This window comes from Triticum dicoccoides, chromosome 3B, assembly GCF_002162155.2.
Source record: "Triticum dicoccoides isolate Atlit2015 ecotype Zavitan chromosome 3B, WEW_v2.0, whole genome shotgun sequence".
NCBI lineage: Eukaryota > Viridiplantae > Streptophyta > Magnoliopsida > Poales > Poaceae > Triticum > Triticum dicoccoides.
The window spans coordinates 472,109,527-472,130,229 of record NC_041385.1 but is presented as its reverse complement, the minus strand read 5'-3'; the positions used below and the strand labels follow the sequence as shown (position 1 = coordinate 472,130,229).

The window sequence follows — 20,703 nt, the reverse complement described above, 5'->3', positions numbered from 1 at the left end:
GAGTTTGCGTATTTTTATGTTTGTTGGGGTCCATCTATAAGTTAGAGAGAGGGGATGAGATAATGAGTTTTTTTTAACTTTGGGCAGGTCCACATGTAAGTTACATATGCATAGAAGGGCAAATATGTCTAGAAAACGTCCTATTGATGGTCAAAGGCCTCTGACTAAACGGAAATGACGCAGAAGGATATTTTTATAAAGGCACCTAACGACAGATGGGCAAATTTGAACACGCTTCAAAATTAGGGATAAATCTGAGTAGTGGGTTCGAGTTAGGGACTGAAATGTAAATGACCCTTGTTTTTATAAGAGCAGAGATAAATGGTGTTTACTAGTATTTGACTAACATGCCTCAAATAGTCGCCTATTGGCACATGAGCGACCGAGTTGGCCGACCAATTTAACGCTAGATAAATTGAATGTTGGTTCCGATTTTCGAAACCTTCTACAAGGCCCCTGATCGGTCTGTGTCCCTTTTTTGTTTCCTTTTTCTTTTCTATGTTTCAAAAAAGGTTACCTTTTTTTAAAATGTTTGGAATTTTTAGAAAATGCTTTTAGATTAAAAAAGCAGATTTTTTGTGTGTTTTCAAATTTTTTTTGGAATTTACGAAATCCGTATTTTCAGAATTTGTTCACAGTAAAAACGCATTTAAAAAATTGTTTTTATATGATTCAATTTTTTTTAGAAAATTGTAAGTTCATTTTTCAGAAATTTGAAAAGTTGTTCGCGTTTTCAGTAAATATTTTCTTTTACAATAAAATATATTCATATTTCGAGAAAATTTAGATTTGTTTCAAAAAGGTTGCTACAATTGACCTTTTTTTATAGAATGCAACAATGACCTCTTGTATAGAGAATGCAACAATGAGCTTTTTGTTTTTGAGAATGATGCAACAATGAGCGCTACAGAGTCGGGCCGGCCCAGTCGTTGCCTCCTCTTCTGTGCGTCGGAGTCCCCGAGATAAAATATCGACTCGTTCAGTGTGTGCCAGCGAGCCCATCCATAGATTCATCTCTCCTCCCTGCGTTAGGGTTCCACTCCCATTCCTCCTCCGGCCGCCACCTCCGCATCGACCTCCTCGGTTGCCATGGTGATGGATGACCACCAACTCCGGCTACTCCAGATCCCTCCGCCTATCCACCCCGAGGATCCGGATTCTCCTCTCCCGGAGACCATCCTCATCGACTCCTTCGGCTACCTCAGCGACCGCACCAACGCCACCACCGCCCGTGGCCGCAGGAGCAGGACCAAGAAGAAGGGCAAGCGCATCCTGGTCACCTTCTGGCCGGCTGCCCCGCCGCGCGTCTCCTGCTTCATCGTCCACTGCCCAGATCTGAAGCCCGATGCATTCGCTGACATGCCCAAGATCTCCTATACGGAGGATGGCCTCGTCCTGCTCCGCATCACCATCTGCCCCGAGCGCCAGCACGTGTACACCAAGAACATTCGCTACTTCGTCTACCAGGCCGGCACCAAGAAGACGCCGCCGTCGGTCAAGCTCGTCCACTGTCCCCCCTACTTCAGGATCTACGACCAAGAGGTTGCCTTACTGCACTGCCACGACCAAGAGATGTTCTTCATCGCCGTGCTCCGCAGGGCCTTCATTGAGCGGGAGTACACCGACGGGCACTTTAATCTCCACCTGTACAACTCCAAGACAAAGGCATGGAGCACCAAGTTGATGCTTCTTGATTCGCCCAAGGATTTTGAGTTCCAGTCTCCCAACAAGGGGATCACCATTGGAGGGGAGCTTGGTTCAGTGGGTTGGGTCGACCTCGGGCGGGGCATTATCATCTGTGACCTTCTCCTCCTTGACAGCAACCAGAGTCTTCGCTACATCCCGCTACCTTCGCCGCTGTCGCCCGATCCTGTCAGGACCCCGACTCAATGCCACATCGATCTAGCATGTAACACCTCATATCACTTTGCGACCTCACGCACGGTATTCCCACGGGTGTCGCCTTACCTTTGCCCGGGACCGTTTGTGCCTTTTGGCACACGTATATGACAGTGTCGCTAGCATCCATATGATAAGGAGCCCGGGCTGACATGGCTAGTCGTAAACCCAAAGCGGCACAGACTTACAGGGACAGGCATCCATGACCCAGCATCGAACATGTCGGTCATCAGCGAGTGAATCCAGGCTGTAGCACTGGGCTAGCAGGATTCCGGTGAACCGGGCTGTAGCGGGCTAACAGGACTCCGGTATTCATCGCGTGACATTTCCCCGAAGGGACAGACACAGGAACGAAGAAGGACACATGCCGGCCAGCCTAAGTGTTCCGGAGCGGTAGCGAGCTACCATGGCTCGGTGGAAACACTAGGAGACATTTCCCGGTAAGAGAGGCTACTAAAGATAAACAACTAGATGGTCAGATCCCACACATACCAAGCATTTCAATCATACGCACAATATGCTCGATATGTGCAAATACAACGAAGCATCACAACATGACTCTACGACACAAGTACTTATTCAATAGGCTCCGAGGAGCGAGATATTACAAACAGGGGTCTCATGACCCAACAATCAGAGCATACAAATCAAAGCACAAGCGGAAGCTATCATGTCTGAGTACAGACATCTATAAATGAAAAAGGCTGAGAAGCCTGACTATCTACCAGATCCTGCCGAGGGCACAAGATCGTAGCTGAGGTATCAAGCTAAACGTCGAAGTCCAAGCGGAACTACTAGTGAGACTGAAGTCTCTCTGCAAAAACATAAAATAGGCAAACGTGAGTACAAATGTACCCAGCAAGACTTACATCAGATCTATCTACACATGCATCATTATCAACAAAGGGGATGGTGGAGTTTGACTGCAGCAAGCCAGCTTTGACTCGGTGGCTATCCTGAACTACGACTGCAAGTAACTCTTTTGAGGTGGCGCACACGAGTCCACATATTCACCATAGCAATACACCACTATGGATCCGCTCCCGTCCCCCTACGAGATCGCCATCCATAGCACTCACGCTTATCTTGCGTATTTTAGAGTATCCACTTTCACTTGTCTATGAACTGATATAAGCAACCCAGAAGTCCTTTTCCGCGGACACGGCTATTCGAATAGATCATATTAACCCTGCAGGGGTGTACTTCTTCACACACGCTCTCACCACTTACCGCCGTTTACACGACATGTACTCGGCAACCTTCAAGCGGAAGCCCAACGTGGGTGTCGTCCACGGCCTGCCTAAACACTCAAGTCTCTAGTCCAGGTTTATCGCCTATTCGGGTTCCATCCATGAGGAGATCCGGCCGGAGTTTCGCTCACAGCCCCAAACAATGTGAACAGGGTTCCGTGACACCAAACGGGCGCCCGGTTTACCCGGCCACGTGCCTACCGCATCACAGCCCACCCCTACGGTCAGCGCTGTCCACGGCCTCCAGCATACTACAAACACCAGAAACTACTTGCAACTCCTGGACAGAGGACAAGGGTGATTAAGAAGCCGAGAGGGTCCATTGGTTTCGGGCCCAATGCGTGGTAGTAGCTGAATCATGGATCACAAACACAGAACTCAGTTCCTGAGGACGGCTGCAATGAGACAACCCACCATGTACTCCTACATGGCCTCTCACCGCTACCTTTACCAAATCGTATTCACACACTTAGCTCACACACAGTGGGACAGGTTCACACGCCTCTGATTCATCCCCGATGAATCAGACCCGACTCAACTCTAAGCAGTAGCAGGCATGACAAACAAACATAAATGAGTAGGCACATCAGGGCTCAAACAACTCCTACTCATGCTAGTGGGTTTCATCTATTTACTGTGGAATGACAGGTCATGCAGAGGATAAAGGGGTTCAGCTACCGCAGCAAGTAACAGATGAATCGTTGTTGCCCTAATGCATTAAAAGAGAGCAGGAGCGAGAGAGTAGGATTGTATCGGAATGAACAAGGGGGTTTTGCTTGCCTGGCACTTCTGAAGATAACATTGAGTCTTCATCAGTGTCAACGATCACATCATCGGTATCACGTCTATCGAGAGGGGACAAATACCGGCAACACAGAAGGGAACACAATCAATGCAATGCACAATATGATGCATGATCATGACATGGCAAAATGAATGTGTTTTGAGCCAATGCAACTAGCAACAGATTAAATGAAGTTGGTTTGAATACAAGATTCAAATTCAAACTCCATATGTGATTATTCAAATGCCATTTAATTGATTTGTGCTAAACAGCACCTATAAGTTGTTCTAACATGCATGAAAATGGTACAGATGGATTCCTTGAATTTTTCTGATAATTTTTCATATATAATTTATTTAATTTGGAGTTACGGTTAATTTTCTATGATTTTTAGAAGTTTTAGGCATTTTCTGGAATTTTCTGATTATTTAGAATTAAAATAATTCCAGAAAATGAATTATGGCGTCAGCATGTCATCACCTTGACGTCAGCAGGTCAACAGGGCGCCTCCAGGTCAAACCTGACGTGTGGGGTCCACACGTCAGTGACACAGGGGCTAATCCCGCGTTGACCCGGGCTTTGACCCACTACGGGGCCCACTGTCAGTGGCTGTGGGGGGGTGTTTAGGCGTCATTAGTGCTAATTAGGCGTGCCACGTCGGCAGTCGCCGGGGTTTCGCCGGCGGCGACCATTCCGCACGGCGGGGGAGCGCCGGACTTGCGCTAGGGGCATCGGATCGACGCGCCAAGGGCACCAGGAGGTAGCCCGCGCCCGTGCGCATCTAGGGTGACCAACGGGAGGTGCGGGGGTGGCCGGAATCAGCAACGGCGGCGAGCGAGGCGGCGGCCGGAGCTCGGGCGAGGTCGGGTTTGGCGTTCGGGGGCACGGGAGGGAAGCTAGTGGCGGCTACGGGCTCCTGGAGACGTGTTGGGTGCGGTGGTGTGCTCGGCTTCGAGCTGCAACGGCTCCAGCCATGGTGGTGACGAGGCACGGCGGCGGCGAGCTCTCGGGTCCGGCGGAAGCAATGGCTAGAGCGGCCCAACGGCATGGGAAGAAGAGGGGAACGGTTCAGTGGCTCACCGCGATTCTTCTGGTGCTGCTGGCGAGGCAGGGGAGGCTCGGGGTCCGGCGAATCGACGGAGGCGAGCTTCGGTGGCCGGCGACGGAACGGCGATGGTGGCGGCATTGCAGGGCTTCCGGAGGGCCGTGGGTCGGTGGGGAGGAAGGAGGGGGTCGAGGCGGAGCTCGTGGGTGTGTCGGAGAGGCTAGGGGTGGCCGGTGGCCACGAGAGAGCTCGTCGGCAGCGGCGGGTGTGTTCGGTGGCTGCGCGCGAGAGAGCCAGAGGAGGAGAGGAGCTCGGGGAGAGAGTGAGAGGCCTGGGGGGGTGCGTGGCGTCGCGGACGGGGTCCAGGGCAACGAGAGGAAGCAGGAGGTGGCTAGGGGGGAAGCAGGAGGTGGCCGAGGCAGCGTCGGCGAGCGCCACGCCTCGCCTCTGTTCGTCCTCCTGGCAGAGGAGGAAGAGGACAAGGGAGGAGGAGGTGGGCTGGGCCGGCTGGGGAAGCTGGGCCGGCTCTGGTGGGCTGCACGGTGAGGCCAGGTAAGCTCTGTTCTTTTTATTTTTTTCCTGTTCTGTTTGTTTTATTTAATATCTTTTGCCACTGTTTTCAATTCCAAAATAATTTCATACAGTGCCAAAACATTCTGAAATATTTTATGTTACCTCTCTGGACTATTCCAAAAGTACATAAAACATTTCAAAGCATTTGAAAATATATTCATTATATATTATGAATATATCCCCAAATTCAAATAGATTATTGATTTAAATTCAGAGACCAAATAATTCCTTAAAAATATTCCAGAATTTTGGTTTGATATATAACTCTTGCCAAAATTCACAAAACTATTTTTAGGGCATTTTGGATTCACAGAATGCAATTTAAAGGGTGCTTGCCCTTCTTTTAATTAGGGTTTTGAGGCTTCTGAATTCCTCAGTTCAAATTTCATTTGAATTTAAACATGATGCAGCAACCAAGCTAGTCCATGGCCAGGGTAAAGCTAGGGATGTGACAACTCACCCCCACTAAACAAGAATCTCGTCTCGAGATTCAAGCGTAGGGTAAGGTGAAGGGTAACGCGGACTAGTATAATCTTCACGATCCAGGGTGCACTTCATAGAAACGTTGATTCGAACACCATCTTTGTCTTGTCGTCTTGCTCTGAGAACTCCAGCTAATCATGAAAAGAAGAGGAAAGGAAAACTCTAGAAGGATCGATCTCCTCGATGATCGAACAACTCACGGAATGAGACATAGGACCATCTCTCGAGTTGAGACACGAGATACACATCAAGAGGGGTGGAAAGAAACGGAGGACGAAGGTTCACTAGGTAGACAACAATTCCACATTTAAGAAGGTGGTAAAATATTGTCCACGTAGCGAGGAGTTTAGTTGCCATGAAACCACGACGAAACATCCTGGAGGAGGGTGATTCGTAGATTATTTCCTTAAGTGGCAAAAAGGATTACCTTTGATTCAGAGATCATTGAAAACTCTTCATACCAGCCTAAGGCAATTCACAACGATCGTTTGGAGGGGGTCGGTAGACTGGCATACTCAGACTTGGATGATGTGGATTACCTTGTTGAAGACAACGTAATGGATGAATTTGCTTATCACCGGAAATGGAAGAGACCCATGGTAGAATGGCACATTGGCGGTGCAAGCTGGGAACAAAATGCAAATGCTGGGAATGATTCTGGTAACTGGGGAAGAACCCAACACTAGAGAGTTAATTCACTGGTTGAAAAGGTCATAGCATTGCCGAGGAAACTGAGAGGAATCCCAGTTAGCGTCGATGATAACACCTAGCGCTTGAGCGTGCTCTCAAGAACTTGAGCATTTCCACAATCATCAAGATTCTACCAATATCCGTGTCAAGGATCCTGGCAACACAACTTGCTACCATGATGAATGATGCAGATGCAAAGGAAGATAACACCTTCTCAGATTTCACCCTTGGCGGGGCCAAGGAAATAAAATCTGGATGATCGACCGAGAGACATTTAGCACTCCGCTTCTAATGTTCTCCTTGATGTGCTAGTGTAACCCATTCATAGATATGGTTTGATATCTAGAACATCAAGTAAAAAGGTCGGACTTCGGGATCTCAAAATCCATAGGGGCAACTAGGGAGTAAATCCTACGAAATCCCTATGGGGAGGTGGCCAACTTCCTCAATCAAGATATTATAATAATAGGTCTTCCGGTTGGGTGTGTTGGCCACGACATCCACTTTACCGGTTATCGAGGGACCAATATTATAGTTCTTGGAAAATGTTCCAACCATCATATCTGCCTGAGATTCAGATCTGGTTGGTGTTAGGATATTCCAGACTCATCGAGTCTAGGAAGAAAAATGAAAGTTTGCAACACAATTCGACGAGATGACGTTGCGAGATTCTCGGGGAATGAACTACGATAGCAAGCTCCAAAACATGAGCTGGTTCTGCTACGCACGTGTGAACATGTTGTCTCAGACAAACATGATCACATGGTAGTCTTACAATAAAACACTACCGAGTTCTGGTTGGGAACCATCACCGTGGATAACGAAGTCCTTGCATAAGTCATATGATTAGCTCTTATGAAGGAACTTCTTCTCCTTGAACAAATCAATCAGTGGCTTGGTGTGCTCGGGACACATATGGAATGAAGGTTGCAAGTCTCCAGACCACAGAATACTTCGCACGTGTGCATGACTGATTTGGGATGATTCCAAGGAAACAAAACAATCTTCCTCAAATTCATGGCGGCAACTTGCATCATATGCACATGAATTAGGGAAAGTCACTACTTTCATTCAAACATATGCTTCATGAACGAAACACGAAGAAATGCTTACACAAGTTTCCAACACTAGGTTGATGTTCAACATGATTCATGGGGGGGAGACAAAATGCTACTGATGGGCTCAACAGCAACTCATCGGAATTTCCATATCACTGGACTTCCACCATCATGTGAACACGGTGATAGCATTGGTCAGACCAAAGATGTAATGGTGTATGCTCGAGGGATCAACCACGAGTAGGACAACATTACGAGCATCGTTGGTACTGATTTGATTTGACGATAGCCCACACTCAAATCAAGGGATTGATAAGACAATAGGTCCAGCAACTGATCACAGGGACCAATCGATGAAGATATCATCTTTCTTCAACACACACTACACAAGATTATCCCTTTGGAACGAACTAAGTCAGGCAAGCTTTTATCCTCCAACTCTCCAAGTTGTTGTCTAGCTTAACCAACTAGCTCAGGGATATCTAACACCGATTCTTGGAGAGAAGGTGGTTCACAAGAAACCAACTTGATCTCGGGCTCAACATAACGGTCAGGTGACGACCTGGTGATACTTCCGAGAAGATATTCAGAAAATCATGAACCACCGGTATGTTACTAAGCTCGAGAACAATCTCGCTTTTGAGGGCAAGACGATATGATCAAATGAGTGAGGACTTGACAAGATCCTAACTCATCAATTGAAGGGTGCACCGAAATAAGGACTAGGTAGCACGATCAGTCTTAGAAGGATGATTCAAAAACCAACACGCTAAGAATGAAATTATTATCCTTTAGCTACCAAGCAACGAGGTTGCTGGGAGTATTGATTTCACACACCATGATTCACTTGTCGGCACTCCGGCTGCAACAACACGGAACCGAGGAATGAAAAAGGATGGCGAGAAGTATCACTATGTCAAGAATTCACAAAAGGTGGTGCAATTCTCATGAAATTCCTGTCATAAAGAAGGTAATACTTCAGGGTAGAGCAGACCAGAAGCTGGATTGTAACTTGATCTGCGGAACACTTTGACCCAATCCTAAATATGGATGAGGTACTGGAGTTTGTTTCTCCTAGTCATTCTGAAATAGAATGGCCTGGCGGACCACAAGGGTAATAGGCATCGACGAACAAATGCACGCATACTCTTGACTATCAATTGATAGACGAGGGTCAGAAGACAACTAAAGAGGGACAACTCAAAGGAACATACGATTTTCTGAGTTGTGGATGCATGGTTTAGCATGTCGAACGAATTCCACATATTTCTTCCGGATAACCCATGCAGAAAGGTAGAACTGGCAGAGTCACAATGTAGAATCGAGAACCCATCGAGAGCACTCTGATTGTGATCTTTCGATCAGCGAGGAACATCTGCCATAAGCGGTTCATAGTATTTGGAGGAAAGGAATACCACGAACATCGAGGACTAATACAAAGGTTACTAATAACCTAAAGGAACGAGCAAAACTATCAACATGAAGCAAGTAGGGTGAATCTCGGGTTCAAAACCCAGGGATAGAATACCTACTACTAAATGGCATCACGGGATGCTTTCGATAATGACGGCCAGAGTCATCACACTGGAACATAAATCATGGCTAGACTACTAGATGATCCCCTGAGACACCTAGGGTCATAATAATAACTCCAACATAAAGGTTGAGGCAGTAGAGTACCTCAGCTCAACAATTTGTGTGATTAACCTGGCCTAACAGACATTGAAACCGGAGCAAAAGGATTTGCAAATGCATCAGACTCTTTAGAAACCTGGGATGACTCGGACAGCATAACGGCTGTAAATGCTCGGAAAAGATTTGAGACATTCACAAAAATGGTGGCATAACCACTTAGAAGCACAATATCAAGGTTCCGAGATCAACAATTATCATACGGAAGTAGTAGGAACTGAACTGAGACTTAAATCCAACAATCTTATAAGTCCACTGATTAGTAACACGTGATCCTGATAGAAAGAAGAGATAGCCTAGTTTCTTAACCCCGTAGGAAAGATAAGATGACTCAGATCAGAAGGGCATGAGGTATAAGGAGTAAAAAGAGCCTTACGTTCCATCCCACAATCAATTCCCTTATATAACTAAAGAATTTCTAGACTCAACTTCGACCAGTTTGGCTTGGTAATACTACAGGCAGTCAAGCTCTGATACCAACGCTGTCAGGACCCCGACTCGATGTCACATCAATCTAGCTGGTAACACTTCATATCACTTTGCGGCCTCACGCACGGTATTCCCACGGGTGTCGTCTTACCTTTTCCCGGGACCGTTTGCGCCTTTTGGCTCACGTATATGATAGTGTCGCTAGCATCCATATGATAAAGAGCCCGGGCTGACATGACTAGTCGTAAACCCAAAGTGGCACAGACTTACAGGGACAGGCATCCATGACCCAGCTTCGAACGTGTCGGTCATCAGCAAGTGGGTCCGGGCTGTAGCACTGGGCTAGCAGGACTCCGGTAAACCGGGCTGTAGCGGGCTAACAGGACTCCGGTACTCAAAGCGTGACGTTTCCCCGAAGGGACAGACACAGGAACGAAGAAGGACACATGCCGGCCAGCCTAAGTGTTCCAGAGCAGTAGCAAGCTACCATGGCTCAGCGGTAACACTAGGAGACATTTCCCGGTAAGAGAGGCTACTAAAGATAAACAACTAGATAGTCAGATCCCACACATACCAAGCATTTCAATCATACACACAATATGCTCGATATGTGCAAATACAACGAAGCATCACAACATGACTCTATGACACAAGTACTTTATTTAATAGGCTCCGAGGAGCGCGACATTACAAACATGGGTCTCATGACCCAACAATCAGAGCATACAAGTCAAAGCACAAGCGGAAGCTATCATGTCTGAGTACAGACATCTATAAATGAAAAAGGCTGAAAAGCCTGACTATCTATCAGATCCTGCCGAGGGCACAAGACCGTAGCTGAGGTAACAAGCTAAACGTCGAAGTCCACGTGGAACTACTAGTGAGACCGAAGTCTCTCTGCAAAACATAAAATAGGCAAACGTGAGTACAAATGTACCCAGCAAGACTTACATCAGAACTAACTACATATGCATCATTATCAACAAAGGGGATGGTGGGGTTTAACTGCAGCAAGCCAGCTTTGACTCGGTGGCTATCCTGAACTACGACTGCAAGTAACTCTTTTGAGGTGGCGCACACGAGTCCACATATTCACCATATCAATACACCACTATGGATCCGCTCCCGTCTCCCTACGAGAACGCCATCCATAGCACTCACGCTTATCTTGCGCATTTTAAAGTATCCATTTTCACTTGTCTATGAACTGATATAAGCAACCCAGAAGTCCTTTACCGCGGACACGGCTATTCGAATAGATGATGTTAACCCTGCAGGGGTGTACTTCTTCATACATGTTTCCACCACTTAGCGTCTGCACACGACATGTGCTCGGCAGACTTCAAGCGAAAGCCGACGTGGGTGTAGACCACGACCTACCTAAACACTCAAGTCTCTAGTCCAGGTTTATCGCCTATTCGGGTTCCATCCATGAGGAGATCCGGCCGGAGTTTCGCTCACAGCCCCAAACGATGTGAACAGGGTTCCGTGACACCAAACGGGCGCCCGGTATACCCGGCCACGTGCCTACCGCATCACAGCCCACCCCTCCGGTCAGCGCTGTGCACGGCCTCCAGCATACTACAAACACCAGAAACTACTTGCAACTCCTGGACAGAGGACTTGGGTGAATAAGAAGTCGAGCGGGGTCATATTTCAGGGCCCAATGTATGGTAGTAGCTGAATCATGGATCACAAACACAGAACTCAGTTCCTAAGGACGACTTCAATGAGACAACCCACCATGTACTCCTACATGGCCTCTCACCGCTACCTTTACCAAATCGTGTTCACACACTTAGCTCACACACAGTAGGACATGTTCACACGCCTCTGATTCATCCCCGATGAATCAGACCTGACTCAACTCTAAGCAGTAGCAGGCATGACAAACAAGCATGAATGAGTAGGCACATCAGGGCTCAAACAACTCCTACTCATGCTAGTGGGTTTCATCTATTTACTGTGGCAATGACAGGTCATGCAGAGGATAAAGGGGTTCAGCTACCGCAGCAAGTAACAGATGAATCGGTGTTGTCCTAATGCAGTAAAAGAGAGCAGGAGCGAGAGAGTAGGATTGTATCGGAATGAACAAGGGGGTTTTGCTTGCCTGGCACTTCTGAAGATAACATTGAGTCTTCATCAGTGTCAACGATCACATCATCGGTATCACGTCTATCGAGAGGGGACAAATACCGGCAACACAGAAGGGAACACAATCAATGCAATGCACAATATGATGCATGATCATGACATGGCAAAATGAATGTGTTTTGAGCCAATGCAACTAGCAACAGATTAAATGAAGTTGGTTTGAATACAAGATTCAAATTCAAACTCCATATGTGATTATTCAAATGCCATTTAATTGATTTGTGCTAAACAGCACCTATAAGTTGTTCTAACATGCATGAAAATTGTACAGATGGATTCCTTGAATTTTTCTGATAATTTTTCATATATAATTTATTTAATTTGGAGTTACGGTTAATTTTCTATGATTTTTAGAAGTTTTAGGCATTTTCTGGAATTTTCTGATTATTTAGAATTAAAATAATTCCAGAAAATGAATTATGGCGTCAGCATGTCATCACCTTGACGTCAGCAGGTCAACAGGGCGCCTCCAGGTCAAACCTGACGTGTGGGGTCCACACGTCAGTGACACAGGGGCTAATCCCGCGTTGACCCGGGCTTTGACCCACTACGGGGCCCACTGTCAGTGGCTGTGGGGGGGTGTTTAGGCGTCATTAGTGCTAATTAGGCGTGCCACGTCGGCAGTCGCCGGGGTTTCGCCGGCGGCGACCATTCCGCACGGCGGGGGAGCGCCGGACTTGCGCTAGGGGCATCGGATCGACGCGCCAAGGGCACCAGGAGGTAGCCCGCGCCCGTGCGCATCTAGGGGGACCAACGGGAGGTGTGGGGGTGGCCGGAATCAGCAACGGCGGCGAGCGAGGCGGCGGCCGGAGCTCGGGCGAGGTCGGGTTTGGCGTTCGGGGGCACGGGAGGGAAGCTAGTGGCGGCTACGGGCTCCTGGAGACGTGTTGGGTGCGGTGGTGTGCTCGGCTTCGAGCTGCAACGGCTCCAGCCACGGTGGTGACGAGGCACGGCGGCGGCGAGCTCTCGGGTCCAGCGGAAGCAATGGCTAGAGCGGCCCAACGGCATGGGAAGAAGAGGGGAACGGTTCAGTGGCTCACCGCGATTCTTCTGGTGCTGCTGGCGAGGCAGGGGAGGCTCGGGGTCCGGCGAATCGACGGAGGGGAGCTTCGGTGGCCGGCGACGGAACGGCGATGGTGGCGGCGTTGCAGGGCTTCCGGAGGGCCGTGGGTCGGTGGGGAGGAAGGAGGGGGTCGAGGCGGAGCTCGTGGGTGTGTCGGAGAGGCTAGGGGTGGCCGGTGGCCACGAGAGAGCTCGTCGGCGGCGGCGGGTGTGTTCGGTGGCTGCGCGCGAGAGAGCCAGAGGAGGAGAGGAGCTCGGGGAGAGAGTGAGAGGCCTGGGGGGGGTGCGTGGCGTCGCGGACGGGGTCCAGGGCAACGAGAGGAAGCAGGAGGTGGCCGAGGCAGCGTCGGCGAGCGCCACGCCTCGCCTCTGTTCGTCCTCCTGGCAGAGGAGGAAGAGGACAAGGGAGGAGGAGGTGGGCTGGGCCGGCTGGGGAAGCTGGGCCGGCTCTGGTGGGCTGCACGGTGAGGCCAGGTAAGCTCTGTTCTTTTTATTTTTTTCCTGTTCTGTTTGTTTTATTTAATATCTTTTGCCACTGTTTTCAATTCCAAAATAATTTCATACAGTGCCAAAACATTCTGAAATATTTTATGTTACCTCTCTGGACTATTCCAAAAGTACATAAAACATTTCAAAGCATTTGAAAATATATTCATTATATATTATGAATATATCCCCAAATTCAAATAGATTATTGATTTAAATTCAGAGACCAAATAATTCCTTAAAAATATTCCAGAATTTTGGTTTGATATATAACTCTTGCCAAAATTCACAAAACTATTTTTAGGGCATTTTGGATTCACAGAATGCAATTTAAAGGGTGCTTGCCCTTCTTTTAATTAGGGTTTTGAGGCTTCTGAATTCCTCAGTTCAAATTTCATTTGAATTTAAACATGATGCAGCAACCAAGCTAGTCCATGGCCAGGGTAAAGCTAGGGATGTGACAGATCCGCTCATTGGTTATCCGTTGTATGTTCAGAACATCACTGTTCTCCAAGGTTACATCAAGTATTTTGAGATGCACAATAACGTCAGACCGGGCTCAGACACTGGAAGCTCCCCGATATCTCAAGGTTGGATTGCTGCAACAAAAAAATTAAAAATTTCAAGCATTGGTTCCACTTCTGATAGCAGCAACTGGGAGGAGGACTGCACTATCAGATGCCCAGATGATGTACCATTGGATAACCCTGTGTATGCCCAAATGCTACTACCTAATCTGCAGGAGCGTGGTGATGATACCAAGCCAAACCTCAAGAGAACTTGTCTAGGCTATCCTGCTCTTAGCTTGCATGACGGTGATGTTGTTTACCTTATGCACATGCCTGATACCCTTGGGGATAAGGCTTGTGTTATTGCTCTTGATATGAGGAACAAGGCTGTAAAAGGCGTGGCTAATTTTGGCGGCTCTGGAAGACCCCTGGGTCATTGTTTCACCTACTTTCCCAGTGGGATCTCCAAGCATCTGGGCATTTTCTCATCAACCAGGTAATTTCGTTAAGAGCTTTCATATCCTTTCGTAGCAAAATGATTTACAAACTGAAGTATCAGAGGTAAACCAACTTGTACTGGCAGCAGAGAGTACTTTGGGTACTTGTACTGAGTGGATGTAGATTTGTTACATCTATGCTTTTATTATGCTGTGCAAGTTAATATCACAAAAGAATGTGTTCCATCTTTCATTACAATTCTGGTTTTCATTATTTATTATTTCATTTGATCATGTGCAGCTACCAGCTAGTATTCTTTAGATCTACCTGATTTGTTGTTTCAAAATAACTACTGTATTTGTTTGAGGACGGTGAACATTGTGCCTGCATTTATCTCGCTAGCATTTACTTTTCTGTCCATAAATTCAGCACTTACTGCTTCCCTGTCACCACATTTAAATTCCGTGGTTTCTGTTTGATTAGATGTATAAAAAAGGCTTCATTCAACAGACAAAATAACAAAAGTAAAGACAGTGTCCAGCTTAACTTCACCGCATTGTTCCCTAACCAAAGTTTCTGCTTGCTTATGGTGTGTTGCACATGAATGATTTCATTAGTGCGCCATGTGCTGTATCTTGCACGCCATGTGGTGTAACTAACCCCTATTAAAAATAATTCCACAGCCATTGTTCAAACGGTGCAAATGTGCACCAAGGAAATAAAATAATCCTATAGTTGGCTTATTTGAGGGGAAAATATTGCACACCATTGGTAGGCTATCTCATACCCAGGATTCAGCTTTCATGCATTGCGTCTTTCGTGCCATACTATTTCCTAGGCCATTGTCAGAACGATAAGATGCACTATCTGCACGAATTAAGCAATGTTTTCTTTTGTTGTGCGCAGCTTTTGGTAGATAATCTTGCTTTTGTATTAAATGTTTATTTCTTTTGTGGGAACCGAAAAGTTTCCATCGCACACAAAATAAGCAAAGTGTAAGCCTAACCCAGCTGTTTTTCGCTGGACAAAATGGGCAATCCCTATGGTTGGCTTATTTGAGGGGAAATGTTGCAGTGGCTCCATGGCTCCTGTAAAAATGGCAGTACATTTAGGTCCTTGTACCTCATATTAGTTGTAATTCTAGTTTTGTTCAAAGACAAACCTTTCTTTCTATCTGTAACTACCGATTTCTAGAAATGCGCATAGTTTAGTGTAACTCCATTTTTCACCCCCTAGTTTAACAATTGGCCCATTTAGCAGAAATTCTTCCCACTTGCCCCATTTAGTAAAAGTTGTGCCAGCTTTCACCTCCTTTTAAACATTACCCATTCTGTAAGGAGGGCCGAGTCATCAGGTCTATGTGGCTTGCCATATCAGAAGCATATTTAATCTCCGACTACCTTCTCAGGTCCTCGTCCGCACCGTTGTGCGGCAACTGTTGCAGCCACAATGTTCCCACCATTTGCTAGCGAGACACAGCTAAATGCCAGAGCTAGCTAGCGCATAATAGTGCACTAGTAGTAGTACACTTATATCATCTTCAGCAAACTACTCCCTATTCCCAAGAAATTGCACGTATAGGGAGAGTTGAGGCAAAAAACCTGCTTCAACAGTCTCCCTAAACCCAAAAAATTATCTCCTCAGATAGTGGAGAGTTGCAACCCTCCCCATAAATTTTCAATGCTTGCCATGTCAGTGCGCCGCCTCCATTGACCGCCGCGCCACTGGACCACTGCCGCCTGCTGGAACACCACCGCTGCCGCCGGACTTCCGTGCTGCCGTCGCTGGACATCCGCGCCGCCGCCACCTGCCACCGCAGCCTTGCCGAAAAGATGCAAATGAGAGAGGAAAAAAAATGACCCACTGGCAGGCGTGGCCCATTTGTTAGGGAGAGTTGTATTGGGACAAAATCGGCAATCACTATGGTTGGCTTATTTGAGGGGAAATATTGCAGTGGATCCGTGGCCCCTGTAAAAATTGCAGTACATTTAGGGTCTCCCTCTTCTTCATATTAGTTGTCATTCTAGTTTTGTCCAAAGTCAAACCTTTCTTTCTATCTTTAATAACTACCGGTTTCTAGAAATGCGTATAGTTTAGTGTGAATTCCATTTTTCAACCCCTAGTTTAACAATTGGCCCATTTAGCAGAAATTCTTCGCACTTATCCCATTTAGTAAAAGTTGTGTCAGCTTTCACCCCCTTTTAAACTTGACCCATTCTGTAAGGTTGCACCGAGTTATCAGCTCTACGTGGCTTGCAATATCAGAAACATATTTTGCCCTGGCATATTTAATATCCGACTACCTTCTCAGGTCCTCATCTGCACCTTTGTGGCACAACTGTTGCTGCCACAATGTTCTCACCTTCTGCTAGCCAGACAGAATTAAACACGAGAGCTAGCCAGAGCATAATAGGGCACTAGTAGTAGTAGTCCACTTAAGTAGAGTATTTTGGTTGTATTTTTCGTAATTATTGTTTTTGTTCTAGTACTAGTACGTAGCATAAAATTTCTGTGTGCCATGCATGTACAGGACAAGCGTGCATGCGCTAGCTTCTCTCTTCAGGTTTCAGCCAAGCGATCGATGAAGCAAGGACAGTAGCTACAACAAAGATCGTAGTAGAAGCAGCTAGGATTGTTGAAGTCGCGCATGGCCATGTAGACCTGATGAACGAGTCCTACCAAATAGAACTGAATAAACTGGCAAATGTTTCACTAAATGGGAAATGTTAACTGGTGAATGCGTTCAGTACTGTCCCTATATTTGTACCATTCGTCAGATATTAGAGTTAGACTAAAGAGAGTAAACAGGAGGAATTCCTATTAAATGGGGTAATTGCTGTCACAAATGTTAGACTATGGATAAAAAGTGAAATTCACTCTATAGTTCAAGATTATAAGATTTATATTATTAGATTCACCATGACAATTATGCTCAGTCATTATATTGTACAAATTTCTAGGAATTGATGGCTAAAGATAGAAATGTTTGACTTGGGACAAATCTAGAATTTGAAACACACGGAGTTGCATGGAATGGAAGAGAACTTGCAAGTTCCTGAAACTGAGTGTTGTATGACAAGAATACTCAATACAGTCAGAAAGAGATAGTGCGAACAAAATTGCTAATGTTAGTACTCCTTTGATGAAGAGCAGAGCGGTTGTTGGAATTTTAATTTAATTGGATAATAATTTGTTTATGGGTCTTCTGCTTTTTATAGTCAATGTTTAGATGATTTAACCTCTGCAAGTAGATATTTCATATCATCTAACAGAATTTTTTTACTCTCGTTTATACAGGCAAATATCGAATGCTGCTGAAACAAGTATGGATGGCAAGTAAGAAGCTTGTTACCGAAATTTGAGTTGAAATTGTTCGAAGGCACGGTCAAAGCCCGGGTACAAAGAAAGCTTAAGAAGTCTTTTCTACCTCATCCATGATGCGTATGATTTGTTGCATTGCCAATGGACTTGTATTACTAAAAATCTTCTGCATTGTATCGACTATGTTTGTTGGCCGTGTGTGTCGACTACTTTGTATGCTAGCCATGTGAGGTCTATATATATATATAGACTCGCTAAACTAAGCCTAAATTCAATCTTTTTTATCAATAATTTCCTAGTGGTAACTGGATGTAGTTGATAACTAATTTTAGTGAAGCCTTTTACGTCCGGCGGTGCGTGCGCTGGTTTATCTGGCTCCATGGTCGTGCGTTGTTCGTCCAGTAGTGAAACATTACTGCTCGTATCTTGCTCTAATAGTCCGGACATCTTCAAAGTCGACTCTCAAATCACTTGCATATGTCTGGACATTCGAAGCCATTCAACATGAGCCTGTATTGGTCCGCTTGATGGTTTGGACCCTCAAATCAATGACATTTTTTCCCCAAATTCGATGAACTTTTTTCAAAATCAGTGAACCTTTTTCAGAAGGATTTTTTTTCAAATTCAGTAAACTTTTTCCTAAATTTGATGATATTTTTTCAAATTCAATGAAGTTTTTTTCAAATCGTTGACTCCCCCCCCCCACCATATTTTATGATTTTTTTCAAACTCGGTGAACTTTTTTCCAAAACCTTTTTCTGAAATTTGATGAACGTTTTCATAATCAGTTAACATTTTTGAATTCACGAAAATTTCCGATTTTTGCAAACTAAAATCATTTTTTCTCTTGAAAAAATCAACGTTCAAATGGTGAACCGTTGACCTTTTTCTTTTTAGTGAGGTGAACAGTTGACCAGACAACCGTAAAACGAGCGCACAACGAGCGGGCGGCCGCCCAACCCGTGTAACCGGGTCGGCCCAAACCAAGCTGCGTCCGCCAGCTCCTGGATGAGACGCCTGCAACGAGTGCGGCGTTTCTGCTTCCGAGCTCATCTGCATCTACCCTAACGAAAAAAAAAATCAAAATAAATATTAAAAATTTTCAAAAAATTCAATTTTTTTGTGTGGTAGATAAGTTTATACGTGAGGCGCGTTCCAAGTTTCAACTCATTTGGACATCTGAGAAACTCTCAGCAAAAAAGACAAATTCAGGCTCTGTAAAAAAATATTACTGTTCACATACTGTTCTGACCCAATTTGTTTTGTTTGCTGAGAGCTACGCAGATGTCCAAATAAGTTGAAATTTGGATCAAACCTCACGCATAAAATTATCTATTACACAAAAAAATTATTATTTTTGAACTTTTTAGTATTTATTTTGTTTTTTTTTCTGACCGGGTGCAGATGAGCCTCGACACCGAATTGGGTTTTCGGCCTGCAACACCCTATTCGATAGGTAATCCGCCGTTGAGTAAACCTCGTTCCTCTTTATTCGACAACAATCATGGGGGTACATCAAGCCACATATGTCTACCAAGATCTAGATGTAAGGAAAACTTTGCTAAACTATCAGCTTCAAAGTTTCTACGTCTACTCTAAAAAATAAAGTGCAAGAATTAGGCTAGGGATTTATGAAAAATAACACTTTGTTTTTTGGGTTATATTGGGCTGACGGGCCATATTATCCTTGTTCTTTCCTGTCGACTCTTCTTTTTTCCGCAAAGGTCCTTGGGAGCTGTCAGGACCCCGACTCAATGCCACATCGATCTAGCATGTAACACCTCATATCACTTTGCGGCCTCACGCACGGTATTCCCACGGGTGTCGCCTTACCTTTGCCCGGGACCGTTTGCGCCTTTTGGCTCACGTATATGATGATGTCGCTAGCATCCATATGATAAAGAGTCCGGGCTGACATGACTAGTCGTAAACCCAAAGTGGCACAGACTTACAGGGACAGGCATCCATGACCCAGCATCGAACGTGTCGGTCATCAGCGAGTGGATCCAGGCTGTAGCACTGGGCTAGCAGGACTCCGGTGAACCGGGCTGTAGCGGGCTAACAGGACTCCGGTATTCATCGCGTGACATTTCCCCGAAGGGACAGACACAGGAACGAAGAAGGACACATGCCGGCCAGCCTAAGTGTTCCGGAGCAGTAGCAAGCTACCAAGGCTCAATGGAAACACTAGGAGACATTTCCCGGTAAGAGAGGCTACTAAAGATAAACAACTAGATGGTCAGATCCCACACATACCAAGCATTTCAATAACATACACACAATATGCTCGATATGTGCAAATACAACATGGCATCACAACATGACTCTACGACTCAAGTATTTAATCAATAGGCTCCGAGGAGCGAGATATTACAAACAGGGGTCTCATGACCCAACAATCAGAGCATACAAGTCAAAGCACAAGCGGAAGCTATCATGTCTGAGTACAGACATCTATAAATGAAAAAGGCTGAGAAGCCTGACTATCTACCAGATCCTGCCGGGGCACAAGATCGTAGCTGAGGTATCAAGCTAAACGTCGAAGTCCACGTGGAACTACTAGTGAGACTGAAGTCTCTCTGCAAAAACATAAAATAGGCAAACGTGAGTACAAATGTACCCAGCAAGACTTACATCAGAACTAACTACATATGCATCATTTTCAACAAAGGGATGGTGGGGTTTAACTGCAGCAAGCCAGCTTTGACTCGGTGGCTATCCTGAACTACGACTGCGAGTAACTTTTTGAGGTGGCGCACACGAGTCCACATATTCACCATATCAATACACCACTATGGATCCGCTCCCGTCTCCCTACGAGAACGCCATC

General features: G+C 45.9%; 1 protein-coding gene across 2 annotated transcripts; it reads left to right on the top strand.

The window, feature by feature from the left end:
* The first annotated feature begins 992 nt into the window (after nt 1–992).
* On the top strand, nt 993–18,164 carry LOC119276595. 2 transcript variants are annotated; one of them, XM_037557714.1, is made up of 3 exons: nt 993–1,867; nt 14,070–14,610; nt 17,850–18,164. In XM_037557714.1, exons 1-3 carry the CDS (start codon nt 1,090–1,092, stop codon nt 17,890–17,892), a joined length of 1,362 nt encoding a protein of 453 aa, XP_037413611.1. In that variant the 5' UTR covers nt 993–1,089; the 3' UTR covers nt 17,893–18,164. The 2 variants fall into 2 exon arrangements, with proteins under 2 accessions (XP_037413611.1, XP_037413610.1); XM_037557713.1 differs by lacking the exon at nt 17,850–18,164 and adding an exon at nt 17,083–17,492.
* Nucleotides 18,165–20,703: the final 2,539 nt, after the last annotated feature.

Excerpts from the sequence above, each read along its gene's own strand:
- LOC119276595 (XM_037557713.1), top strand. The coding sequence starts at position 1,090 with ATGGTGATGGATGACCACCAACTCCGGCTACTCCAGATCCCTCCGCCT. Across the intron at positions 1,868-14,069 it reads ACCTTCGCCGCTGTCGCCCG|ATCCGCTCATTGGTTATCCG; the intron begins ATCCTGTCAGGA and ends GGGATGTGACAG. Across the intron at positions 14,611-17,082 it reads GGCATTTTCTCATCAACCAG|GACAAGCGTGCATGCGCTAG; the intron begins GTAATTTCGTTA and ends ATGCATGTACAG.